The sequence below is a fragment of the Anabrus simplex genome, chromosome 3 (assembly GCF_040414725.1).
Source record: "Anabrus simplex isolate iqAnaSimp1 chromosome 3, ASM4041472v1, whole genome shotgun sequence".
In the NCBI taxonomy this organism is placed as follows: Eukaryota; Metazoa; Arthropoda; class Insecta; order Orthoptera; family Tettigoniidae; genus Anabrus; species Anabrus simplex.
The window spans coordinates 274591706-274605925 of NC_090267.1; the positions used below are offsets into that span (position 1 = coordinate 274591706).

At 42.7% G+C, this 14220-nt stretch overlaps 1 protein-coding gene across 2 annotated transcripts in view; it reads right to left on the reverse strand.

Annotated features, from left to right (window-relative positions):
* LOC136866249 (heme transporter FLVCR2) overlaps positions 1–14220 on the reverse strand; it is a 104122-nt gene that overhangs the window by 17063 nt on the left and 72839 nt on the right. For both annotated transcript variants that reach the window (XM_067143045.2, XM_067143044.2), the window contains one exon: positions 12085–12226. In XM_067143045.2, coding sequence (XP_066999146.2) covers positions 12085–12226 — 142 coding nt within the window. The remainder of the gene's footprint in view (positions 1–12084; positions 12227–14220) is intronic.

Consider the following 14220-nt stretch of genomic DNA (forward strand, 5'->3'; position numbering starts at 1 on the left):
GTAAATAACGCAAGTATCGAGATCGAATTATTATTATTATTATTATTATTATTATTATTATTATTATTATTATTATTATTATTATTATTATTATTATTTACGTAGTAGTATGATCGCATTGTGTGTGAGGTTATGTCATGAAACATGTCCTGTATATAGACATTTATATGAGTTTAGTTAATGTAAGAACCTTATTATAATTTATTATTATCTGTATATATGATTTGTAATCCACTACAGTATTTTGACACACACTGTAACATCCAGAAAGGCACTAGGTAGACGAGAACTATGGAGACTATTCTGTACATTATAACCATGTTGTTAGGCACTCGAGAATTTACGAGAAGGTATTTTGTAACGTATTTTTCTAGAAGCCTGGTCAGGCACCTATATAAAGAGGTGGTCTTGATGGTAGAGACGAGTTATTGTTTAGTAAGAGTCATGGTTTAACAGGAGTTATACATGTGACCACGTGTTATGACATGCTGGTAAGCAGTCAATTGTTTTAAGATTACGATCTCCGTGTGGCTTAGTGATAGGCATTTGTTAAAGATGGCCGTTTGTTGATGTGTGTATTTTGTTTGTGACAGCATTTGATTAGGTTATGTGTATGTTTATGTGAAGTTAAGGTGAAATAAATAAGTGTACCAACTGACAGCATTTTGCGTGCGTCTTTGTGGATACATCAACACTAACAGTACAGACAGTCAACTTCAACAATAATTCACCACCAACTAAAATGCATTATCTACTGTTATTTCTGCAGTGGGCCGCCTCTGTGGTGTAGTGGTTAGCGTGATTAGCTGCCACCCCCGGAGGTCCGGGTTCGATTCCCGGCTCTGCCACGAAATTTGAAAAGTGATACGAGGGCTGGAACGGGGTCCACTCAGCCTCGGGAGGTCAACTGAGTAGAGGTGGGTTCGATTCCCACCTCAGCCATCCTCGAAGTGGTTTTCCGTGGTTTCCCACTTCACCTCCAGGCGAATGCCGGGATGGTACCTAACTTAAGGCCACGGCCGCTTCCTTCCCTCATCCTTGCCTATCCCTTCCAATCTTCCCATCCCCCTACAAGGCCCCTGTTCAGCATAGCAGGTGAGGCCGCCTGGGCGAGGTACTGGTCATACTCCCCAGTTGTATCCCCCGACCAAGAGTCTGAAGCTCCAGGACACTGCCCTTGAGGCGGTAGAGGTGGGATCCCTCGTTGAGTCCGAGGGAAAAGCCGAACCTGGAGGGTAAACAGATGATGATGATGATGATGATTTCTGCAGTGTCGTGATATATATTGCAATGCTACATGAGGTCTCCGTCAATTATTTTTCTTCGGTATTAAACTACAATGCCTATGTAAACACTGGAATTGATAACCTAGGTACTGCTATTCTTACCAAGTGAGGTATTGATCAGCAATCAATAGAGAAGCTTCCCTCTGGTCGTGGTCTGAGTGACAGATTTCAAGATTACCGTTTTACAATGTTTATGCGCCATCTGAGAGCAATAACCGCCAGGAAAGGAACGAAATGTTCCTATCATACTTAACGTATTTACTTCGCTCCTTTCCTACGCATTATATGATTTCGTGGGGGGGGGGGGGGTGAGGGACTTTAACTGTGTACTGCGTGCAATAGAATGTGCAGGTCCCTTTAAGAAGATCAGGAGCTTATAAACTTTAGTTACAAACCTTCAAATGTGTGATGCTTGGGTGCTAAAACATAATACGGTACGCCAGGATTTACTTTCTTTTCTTGAAATTCAGCAACAAGACTGGATCGCTTTGATGATCCACAAAATTTAGCTAATAAAATAAGTCGTGTAGAAGTAGTACCATTTTCTGATCACGCAGCTATCGTCTTACGTATACGATTAAATATACATTTCATACCTAGGGGACGCTCTTACTGCAAGATGAACGTAAACTGTCTTCTGAATACTAGTATCCTCGAAGAACTGAAATTGCTTTGGGTAGAATGGAGTAAAAGAAAGACTAGATATCACGATTGTGCTGATTGGTGGGATCGGTATGTAAAGCCACAAATTAAATATTTCTTTAAGCCGAAAATCTTATGAACTTTATCAAGATGAAGAACGTTCAATCAACCCTTATTTTAGGCATGTTTATAACTTACAACCATATTTCTCATATTGAAAGTTCAAGACCCAGAAGGATAAGATTACACAACACAACCGACTATAAGTAAGGCTTTCGATTCATTTTATAGACAACTGTTTGATGCTGAGCCCACCTAAGACGATATTTTTTTAAAGCCTTGAACTTTCAATATGAGAGACCATCTGCGGCGCTTAAAGTCCTTCATTAAAGGTTATTGATCCGTTCATTTTCGATTGGTTCATTGAAACGACTGCGTATCTTGAGCCCCTGCATTCGTTGATGATATATAACAAGTATTTTTGCTTCATAGCGGCTGATTTTACTGCTTCTCTCTGGTGATGACTGGTAGTTTTCTTGTAAGTTATAAATACGCCTAAAATAAGGGTTGATTGGACGTTCTTCGTCTTGATAAAGTTAAAGCCTTGAAGTACCCATAACCAAAGAAGAGATGTTAAAAGCGATAAATCAAGAGCTCAAAAACACCTGGAATTGATGGAATACCTCAGGATTTCTACTCTGTCCGCTGGTCGATAATCGGAGAACACACTGAACACTGAACACTGTCCTGCAGTGGAAACAACTTTGCGAATCACATCGTCGAGGGATTGTTATACTGATAAAGAAGTTCTCTACAGCTGCTAGTATCAATGACTATCGCCGAATCACCTCTCTAACTTACGACTACAAAATATTATTCAGACTTCTCGTCAACAGATTACGACCATTATTATCCTCCCTCATTCACCCTGGACAACACTGCGGAATGCCTGGTCGAACAATTTTCGATGTTACCTGTTCACTGCGCGATTACGTGGCGTCAACCGAACGCAATCATTCACAGAACTTACTAGTGTCCTTAGACTATTAGCTTGCATTTGACAGTGTGAATCAGCGGTATCTGCTCAATTTTTTAAAATGACATGGTCTTAGTTCCATATTTATCTCCTATAATATTCAGTGTCTATACACAAACGTATCTGCGATTTTGAAAATTAATGGCTTTCACACTAAAACCATTCCCATTAAAAGGGCAGTAAAACAAGGATGTCCGGCTTCGATGGCGCTGTTTATCTTGGCCTTAAATCCTCTCATTTGCAAGCTGCATAAGGAAATAGGAGGAATAACGCAAGGAAGTGCAAAGCTCGCGGTAGCTGCCTACACTGTTGATGTCAGTATAATATTAACATCGGATAACGATGTAATCCACATGCGAAATGATCTCGCACAGTTCAGTGCAGTATCTAGATTGTCTACCAATTATCATGAATCAAAAGCGATTTCCTGAGGAGACTGGGCATCATTACCTCAACTCCCACCCCTACAAAAGGTGGAAACACACAAGATACTTGGCATATATTACGTTCGAAAGACCAGTGATATGAATCAACAAAACTGGGGACCTGCTGTCAACAAGATAAAATTCTGTGCAAAAGAACTCTACCTTTCTCTTATCCAAAGGATTTGGACTTTCCACACATCACAATGCCGGTATCTTGCACAAGTACTACCATTGCCTGCAACGTTTGCTATACAGATAATATGTGCTATTTCGTGGTACATTTGGCATGGAAACATCTTCCGAGTACCGATAACTACCTTGTATCTTCAGCCAACAGCTGGTGGACTTGGGTTGATAAACATCATCATTAAATGCTAAGCCCTATTCTTGAGTCGTGGAAGAAAAATAGAAATGAACCAATGGAGCTTCTCATCTGCTTGGTTGAAACACTGGTCTACTGCGACGGAGTTGCGCAATCCACCTGATCTTCGGATTGTCCCACCAGCCCAGAAATATCTCCGCATTTATTTGCAAGAATGGTGCTATTTGATGGAAGCCAAGTTCGTACCAGAAGTTCAATTAACAAGTCGGGTTTATGCTGATTTATTTCGTCTAACACCTACACCACTCATGCGTTTATTTCAACAAGTCCCTACAAATACCAACTTTCAACAACTTTGGAAAAACATTAGTGCTCCTCATTTACTTGTTCAAGTGCGAACTACATGGTATATGGTAGTCTATGACATAGTACCAACAAAGGAACGGCTATTTCGAATTCGAACGACTGATTCGGACTTCTGTTCATATTCTGCTCAAGGTGACTCAATACCTCACAGACTGACTACTGAGCGTCAGATCGGTGTATGTGCAAGCAAAAGCATTTCTCCAACAGATGAACTTCAAAATCAATAGACAGGACCAATTAATAAGACCATATTACTTCATTACCCCAAGGACAAAACATAATTCTACACTCTGGAAAATTGTTCACACTGCCCATTTTACAATGAATACTGAGCTTTACAGCGAGTACCTGAAAAGAACAAGATGGAAGTTTGTTGCTCCCCGAGTCAACGAAGTGCTTTGTCATCATCATCATCATCATCATCATCATCATCATCATCTGTTTACCCTCCAGGTTCGGCTTTTCCCTCGGACTTAGCGAGGGATCCCACCTCTACCGCGTCAAGGGCAGTGTGCTGGAGCTTCAGACTCTTGGTCGGGGGATACAACTGGGGAGTATGACCAGTACCCCGCCCAGGTGGCCTCACCTGCTATGCTGAACAGGGGCCTTGTGGAGGGATGGGAAGATTGGAAGGGATAGGCAAGGAAGAGGGAAGGAAGCGGCCGTGGCCTTAAGTTAGGTACCATCCCGGCATTCGCCTGGAGGAGAAGTGGGAAACCACGGAAAACCACTTCCAGGATGGCTGAGGTGGGAATCGAACCCACCTCTACTCAGTTGACCTCCTGAGGCTGAGTGGATCCCGTTCCAGCCCTCGTACCACTTTTCAAATTTCGTGGCAGAGCCGGGAATCGAACCCGGACCTCCGGGGGTGGCAGCTAATCACGCTAACCACTACACCACAGAGGCGGACGAAGTGCTTTGTAATAAGTATTATTGTTGTTGGTGGTGTTTTTGTATTGTTTTGTTAAAGGAGTTGATAAAGTGCAACAGGAAATTAGAACACATTACACCGGGCGAGTTGGCCGTGCGCGTAGAGGCGCGCGGCTGTGAGCTTGCATCCGGGAGATAGTAGGTTCGAATCCCACTATCGGCAGCCTTGAAGATGGTTTTCCGTGGTTTCCCATTTTCACACCAGGCAAATGCTGGGGCTGTACCTTAATTAAGGCCACGGCCGCTTCCTTCCAACTCCTAGGCCTTTCCTATCCCATCGTCGCCATAAGACCTATCTGTGTCGGTGCGACGTAAAGCCCCTAGCAAAAAAAAAAGAACACATTACAGGCTCTAAAGTCTCAACAGAGAGAAATGAAAACTCAGTGCAGTAAAGTCCTTGTCTAAAATACTCTGTGAAACTAGTTCATATCATTTCGTAGGTATTTCTAACTTTTGAATGCAAATCGATAACAAGTAAAATGAAAATAGCATAGTAACGATAATCCAGTCCGTACTGAAATAACATTTATATGAAGATGTAACAATTTTTAAACCTGTAATTGGTCGTATTTGATAAATAAATATTTTTCATTTAAAAAAAATGACAGGTTCGATCCTAGCTCAGTCGTGTCGGTAGATTTACTGGCACGTAAAAGAACTCCTGCGGGACTAAATTCCGGCACCGTGGTGTCTTCGAAAAACCGTAAAAGTAGTTAGTGGGACGTAAAGCCAATAATGATAATAATAATAATAATAATAATAATAATAATAATAATAATAATAATAATAATAATAATAATAATAATAATAATAGGTTAACCACAAACCTTCAGATATCTTTTGGAACAAGAAATCAACAACAACCTGGATTCATGAAGTCAAGAAAGATTTGGAAAGAAACAATATGAGAGAAGAAGCAGCAACAGAGAGATATATTTTTAGAAAGAAAGTGTTAAAATTGAAGGATTCTAAGGTCGGGAGGGAAAGGAAACAAGTTCAAAGTGGTCCGAACAGAGGAAAAGGAGACATGATGAGCATATGAAGAATTATTGGAGGAAGCAGGAGCAGCAAAGGATGAAGCGTTGAAAATATCACGTGGTCCCAAGAAGACCCTAACGGAGAAGAAAATTTAATAATAATAATAATAATAGTAATAATAATAATAATAATAATAATAATAATAATAATAATAATAATAATAATAATAATCTGTCTATACTAAGTGCGTTTTCTCTCCCGGCGTATTCCACGCTTTGCAGGAAAATCCCGCAGTACCTAACAGAATACTACTACTACTACTACTACTACTACTACTACTACTACTACTAATATAGTTATAGCACTCACACTTCCGCAGTCACCACAATAGCATCGCTTATTACATACTCTCTGGAGTTAGGGCTGTCATCCAGGTGGCAGATTCCCTATCATATTGTTAGCGAGTCTTTTCTTAAATGATTTCAAAGAACATTTCCCTTGATAAATTACTCCAATCCCTGAAAATGTATAGCTGTATAAATGGTGTAAATGTAGAAGCCTCTGCATTAGGGTTGACAGATTCGGCATTGGTATTTCTGCCACTTATTGTACAACATGAGAGTTATTACACCAAGAAAGGCAGTAAAGCTACTACTTCATGGCAGGAGTTGAATTTATTTCATCATAATGCACTCCTAAACGATGAAAGAAATACAATCCAAAACTTTTACAGACACATTACAGAAACGTCCGGGACATTATTTCCGCCCTGGAGTTCGAGACATCCCCAGTTTTCTAGGACGTATTGTACCGGGAACAGCCGGTACGAAACTAAGTCCCCGTAATTAAATTTAAAACTTCGCGTTACGCGCCGGCCCAGCAGCGGAAGACAGACTGGAACAGCAAGCAACAGCTGTGTGTGACGTAGAGCGGAGTGACGTCACAGCCTACCTCCCCGTAACTCAGAGTGAGCCTAGAGTAGTATGGAATGTTCCTTGAGTTTCTTCGGATAATAACTTTCCCCACGATAATGACTAGACAAAATCAACCACATCATCGTGTAGCCCGATATTTTATCTGCCTTCCTGCAAGGTTTAAAAAAAATCCGACATGTGACGACGAAGTTGTGGAGCGAGATGTGAAGGCATGTTTTGGGCGTGAATCGGGTATAAATGGAGAGCTGCTTCGCTTAGCAGAGTATTTCATCGACGTCTGTCAAGTGGACTACAAGAAGAAGCTCTGTCGACAACACAGGAGGGCAAGAGGCGAGGAGATACACTACACAGCACGCATCGCTTCTTCGTCTCATCCTTTATTTTTGATCGGCCGAGGGGACGCCACATCTATACTTCGTCCTTCGCCGAGCCAATTAGCATATCGGCTGTCCCCAAGTTGGGTTGACGGCCATCCCCAGCCATGTATACTCTCCTAGTCAGTGATGTTGACCCAGCTCTATCGGTTGAAGACATTGCTAATGAACTTCGCCCGCTCGGTGTCTTCAGTGTCACTCGTCTTTATTACGGCTCTGTTCCCGCACCGGAGATACTTCTTCACTTCCACTCTGCCAGTACATGCAACTCTGTCCAAACTATCGGCGTGGTTATCCAGCGCAGACGTCATCGAGTATCGCCTACCCCAGCAAACATCAGCGCTCAAACACCTGCTCCGCCTGCCACTCGCTTGCCTCCTCCATATAATCCACCCCCACTTCCATCGCCTTCTGGTTGCCTCACTACCATTTCTCCCAACATTTCGCCTACCGTACCGGTCCCTACCACGACAACTCCCACTATCACTGTTACTTCTACGCAACTTTATCCCATCATTTCTATTACTACTACTACCTCATCCCATCCATCTCCTCTCCTGACCTCTCTTCCTCTCCCTCCCAACTCTGAGCAGACAAGTCACCAGGAAACGTCTCAACCACCATCTACCGAGGGAACTTCTACCGATCCTTCTGAAAATGCGGCACATCCATCTTCGCCATTACCGCCATCTGATCGTACCTCAACTTACAGCTGTGTTCTGCGCGGTATGGACCCTAACGTACCGCCTGCTGCCATCACACGTGCACTTCGCCAGGCAGGAGTACCTGTCAAGCAAGCATCCCGTATTTATAACTCCGACGGTCCCACATTTCTGGTGAGACTCCAGCTGCCGACGCACGCCGACGTTCAGTGCCTCATCGATCAAGGAATCCACATCTTTGGCCGCTATCATCGGGTTGAACCCTCCCATTCTTCTCCACTCCCATCGCACCGTATGCCCACGCCACGCGGCCGTCCCCGGCCCGTTCCATCACCCCAATCTCCTCGTCCTCATCTCACCACTCCACCACCTCTCAACTACTTTACGCCTCCCTTACCCAACCCGGACCTTTTCAACCTTATCCTCACTTCCCTTCTTAACTTCTCCTCTTTTTACAATCTTCTAGCCCTCCATCTTTTCCGTCACACCGTCATGTAAAGCTCTGTATCTAATATATTGTATCTTTGTCAATAAAGCACAGCAAATGCAAATCTGCCAATAAAGCGCTAGAGAACCTACACTTCCTTTATCCCATCTCCTTTACTTATTCAAACCACCTTTTCCCCATCTCCCTCTTTTTTCACTCCTTCTCAACCCCGTCATCTCTCCTGGCCAGAGAGAGGGCGACACCCTCTAGGTGGCCCACCCCACCCCTTCAGGGTGGGGAATGAAAACATTGAAGCAGCAGCAAGTGGACTACACAGCTCGTCGCAGAAGACACTCCTACTATTTTTGATCGGCCGGGTGGCTACACATCTTTACTTTCCGCTCGCGCCGAGCTAACAAAGCATATAGGCCGACTCCTCGTTGGATGTCAGCCTCCCTACCACCAACCACCACCACCACCACCACCACTACCTTTGCGACCCCTGCTCACACCTTCTCCTCGCTTTCCATCACAACTGTTACGTCGTCCCATTCATCGCCAGTTCTATCCACCTCTCTCCCCGCGCTACCTCTTGTTGATCCACCTCGACTATTACGTATTCCTCCCCGCTACTTCACCCGCCCTTCTACGCTGTCTACATCTGCCTTGCCGACCACGATATCACCACCACCACTGTCCGTCGTAACAGCAACAGCCGCTCATCAACTTCCATTACCGTCAGACACATCAGCCACAAACGAAGTCTTCAGTTGCGTCGTCCGCGGCGTAAGCTCACTCATCTCGGCAACCGACATTCAAGAACAACTTCGCCTTCAAGCCATACCCGTCAAGAGGGCGTTCAGTATCTACAACTCCACCGGTCCGACGTATTTAATCAGACTTCAGCTTCACAGCGCAGCAGCCGTCGCCTATCTGATCTCCAGCGGAGCACTTCTCTACGGCCGTCATCATCCCGTCGAACCCTCTCGCTCACCTCCCCGCCCTAGATATCACCACTCCACATCTCGTCGCCATACCCGGCCTGATCATCCTCCCTTCCAGCGCTCTATCTATGTCCGTCCACCTCCTTCTTCTGCTAATATCTCCATCCCACCACCACCGATCCTTGAACATCTCCGACACCTCATAACTGTCCTCTATCACATCGCTTCAACACTTCACCCCCTTACACTTCCACGAAACTTCCTTCTCGACACTCCTGTATAAATCTCCATACGTAGCCATCTCGCCCAAACAAGACGCCCCAAGATAACATCTTACTTACTCTTCACTTCGTCTTTCCCCTCTTCTTCGTCCTACAAATCTCCTGCTTCTCTCACTTCGCCCGGCCAGAGAGAAGGCGTAACTTTCTGGGTGGCCCGCCCCACACTGCGGTGGGGAATGAAAACTTTCTCAGCAGCAGCAGCAGCTTAGCAGACCAGTGTGTTTTGCAGTGGAGTTTATGCTGCTAGCAGCGAGCGGTCGGCTCGCGGAGACTGCGATACGACGTGTAGTGATTGTCATATTTCGTCGAGTCCTGGACTTTAACTCCGTAGCGTCGAGTGTGGACTTATACAAGTTTCTTTAAATCGTGAGTGATAGAATTCTGCTACAACGGAGAGCGATATAAATTGTACTTCATCAAACTCTTAATATTATCAAGTGATTGTTTATTCTGAATGAATGTCTAAGACTTGCGATTATTTTTCCAAGTGTTCATAATTCAAAGTTAATGTTGTGGACAGTGATAGGGTTTGGAACAGTCTTTGCTCCTTACAAAGTGATTGAATATTTCGAGAAATTTCACTAACATGACTGTGCATTAACTTAGAATTCCTCAAGTGGCAAACATTAACAAGTGATTGAGTACAGAGTTAACTTGAACTTAGTGACTACGTCACTAACTTAGAATTTCGTGTGTAGATAATTCTATAAAGTGTGTAAATATATTGTAGATGATGGGCTGTAGACTGTGTATTTGAAGTGTGCATTTTCAATTCTACGAACATTCGAACTAAGAGCTGTGCATTTTCAACTCTACGAACATTCGAACTAAGGACTGTTGATAAAAGATCAATTTCACTTTATTTTTCATTAACATGCGAGAACAAGATTAACTTCACGAGTGAAAATTCTTATTTCATTTTAATCCAATTGATTACATTGAACGGTGTTCAGACTAAGAAATATGTCGTGTGGCATAACTTCATATTATGCCAAGTATCACAAACTTTAGGTGACGATTTATTAGTTGACTTTATTGGCATTCAACGGCAAGTTTCAAGTGGCTATTCATTTTACGAGTGTTAAACTTAGGTACTTATTCGAGCTTAGTAACACTTTGCCACATAGAATTCATTTCAAATGATTAATGACATAACACGGGATAGATTTCAGTGACATTCTACAGTGTGATTATTCTTCAATTATACAGTTCGTACGTGTTATGAACCTTGTTAAAACCATTGCTATATCTTTTTCTCATCTGTGCAGAAGTCGCTTTTCGCATTAACACGTCCAAGGCTTAACGGTGTTCGTTCACGTTTATCATGTACGTGGCCCGTTTCAATGCCCTTACTTCTACACCGCATGGATCTTCTAGAAATTCGAGATCTTCAAGAACATCCATCGAGGGAGGAAGGGTGGTTCAATGGTGCAGAGAGGAGCGGAGCAGCCGGAATTCTGGGACATCGCCAACCCTAGGACGAGGAAATAATACTTTTCACTGTTTCTTCTGTACAGAGGTGATATGATTTTGATCTTATTAATAAACTCAGAAAAAACTTAGATATTTCTTTCAAAGAAAAATCCTCTCCCTCTGTATGCACTTCAATCAGAACGGTACACGCCCTGCGTTTCTCATGCTCATCAAAGTACCATATTTACTGTTACAGTATGGCAACCCTACTGTACAACGAATCTACATTTTTATTATTAATGGAGGCGTGCTCTGTTTCTTCTGTGGCTTTTCGCCTCCAGCAAGTGGATGGAGGGATGATTAAGATAACTTTTCTGCAAGTGTACAAACACTAACTCGTCAATTACGTGTACAAAAGTCTGTCAAATATTGTAATGGCACGATATTCCTTATCTGCCATTACATTTATCGTATGTCTACAATATCTAAGATTATATTCAGATAGCCTATGTATAATTTAAATATAAGAGTTATGTATTGTAATGTTGTATGTAGGCTGTATTGAATAGTTTTGTTCAGTAGTCTGGTAAGTTGTGAAGGAGGGTGTTCAGAAACAGTATAATTTTGTTAATAGCTTCCTAATGTTGGAAATGACGAGTGAAACGTGGTTGAAAAGGATCAAAATCTTACCGTCTTAGGAAATGGAATATATCGGGATGTCATTGAGCTGTGTTTGTAGCGTGGCTTTGGTCTTAAGAAGGTATAGGAGTGGATGGCATCTCTTTATGTTTTAAAGAGATTTCACGAGTATGCTTGCCTCCAATAACATCATGCTGCCCGAGGACACACTGAAGAACTTTGTCATATTTGTCTGACTATAGTACAGTTTTATAATCTAATTTGTCTTATCTAGTTAACCCTTAAAAAGCAGGTCACGCAGAATTTTGTAAGGCTTTCTTAAAAGCATAAATACAATCCCATTAGATGATTTGGTACGAAACATTTACTTCGCTTGGCACCTGACAATATAGTTCATTAAGTTGTCTTACAGATTAACACTTACACGTGACGATAAGAATGAAGGCGAGAGTGGTATAACCAGCCATGAAGTAATACAGGCGAGCCAGGTCCGAACCCACATCATCCATGTTGGAGTGGTTCCTAACTACGACTGGAGTTAGCAGGAAACTCAGGGCTACTCCTAACTGTAACAATGGAAAGAATTAAATCTAACATGGTTTCGCATCATCCTTTCTTGCCAGAGGTCACAAAAGAATAAAAATAAACAAGCCAAGAATGGTTTAAAATGAGAAATACCATAGTCATGGGACATTACGCCCTTCAGACCTGAATTTTAACCCATAGGTAGAACATTTCAATTATAACATTTGGCTCCTGAAGGCACACAACATGAGCACCATCCATCAAAAGGCGGTATATTTATTTGATTTGATATTTTTGACATGTTAATGTTCAAGTTGAACTGAACAGCTGTTCTTAATAACTATATACTGAACAGAAAGTAAAATATATCCAAAATACAGCAGTTCTCCCTTCTACTATAACAACATTTTTTAATTACTACGTTATAAGGTGGTCACCGATTCTGTCGCACTTAGCAGCCTACACGATTGGATTATTCATAGCAGTGAACATGTTTTAGTCATGTATAAACATTCTAATTTACTCCGGAAATTACTGCAATTAAATCGGAACAATCGCACACTTGGAATTATAACGAAGCAGACTTCTCTGGAACGAGTGAGAAAACAACATTTTTGGCATAAGTCATCCTCTGGTTTCCTTCCTTACTTCTTTCCTTCCTTCCTCCATTCATTCATTCATTCTGGGGTCGCTGGAGCTCCTCAGGCTCACCTTAGTTTTGGCCAGATGTTCTTCCTGACGCGATGTGATTTTTGAGATGAAAATCTGAATCCAGGATCGTGCGGGATTCGAACCTCAGCCTTCCGAGTGGGAAGCCAGCAGCTACGTCACTGACCCAATCACGCCCCTTAAAAACTTTCTTCAGCTTATCGCAGTTATTTCTGGGGGCACTAGAACCACCCAGCTCATTTCAGATTTGCCTAGACGTTTAAGGCCAGACGCCTGTATTGACGCCCCGTGAACTTTAGATGAAAAATCTCAACCGAGGACCATTCGAGATTCGGACCTCGGCCTACCGGATGGTAAACCAGCAGCTAATCGACTGAGCTAATAATTTTGATTTAAAATGACCGTATCCAACACTTACACGTCCACAATCATTTTCTCTGTATCTCCTTGTCAACCAACATTATTACCATCGATAATAACAGACTCCCCCTCATATCACACCAGAGGGTTGCCTTGGGCTCTAAACTTTCCACTTGTGAATACATTCCGACCGAGTAGAGTGGTAAGGGCTTTACAGCTCTGCATTCGGGAGGCTGTTCCAAGAAAGATTTTCCGTGGTTTCTTATTCTCCTCACTAATGTGAACGCCGAGCGAGTTTCAGGGCCGCTCCCCTCTTACCCTTCTCCGTACCTCAAATGACCACAATACGTCTCCTGGTCTGAGAGAGGCCGTGACCCTCTAGGACAAGGCTTACAAAGCACAGTGCCCGTGCTAGAAATACCTGTGCACGAGAGCGCGAGTCGCTTCCGCTCACTCGGCTTGTACTTCCCCACGTTGCTGACTCAGGCCTGTGCATGCCTTCCGGTGCAGTGATGGGATAATCGAATAGCTTTAGTAATCGAATAAATAATCGAATTAGTTTCAAATATTATTCAGTTGTCGTGAAGACATAATCGAATACTTTTAATATTCGAATAACCTCCATCAGATTGTTTAACTAATCGAATAAATAATGGCCGCTTCTGTGGTCTAGTGGTTAGTGAGATTAGCTGACATCCCCAGAGGCTCGGGTTCGATTCCCGGCTCTACCACGACATTTGAAAAGTGTTACTAGTGCTGGAACGGGGTCCACACAGCCTCGGGAGGTCAACTGAACAGAGGAGGATTCGATTCCCCCCTCAGACATCTTCGAAGTGGTTTTCCGTGGTTTCCCACTTCTCCTACCAGACATATGCCAGGATAATAATAATAATAATAATAATAATAATAATAATAATAATAATAATAATAATAATAATAATAATAATAATAATAATAATAATAATAATAATAATCGTATGGCCTCAGCTACCGTGTGCAGACATTT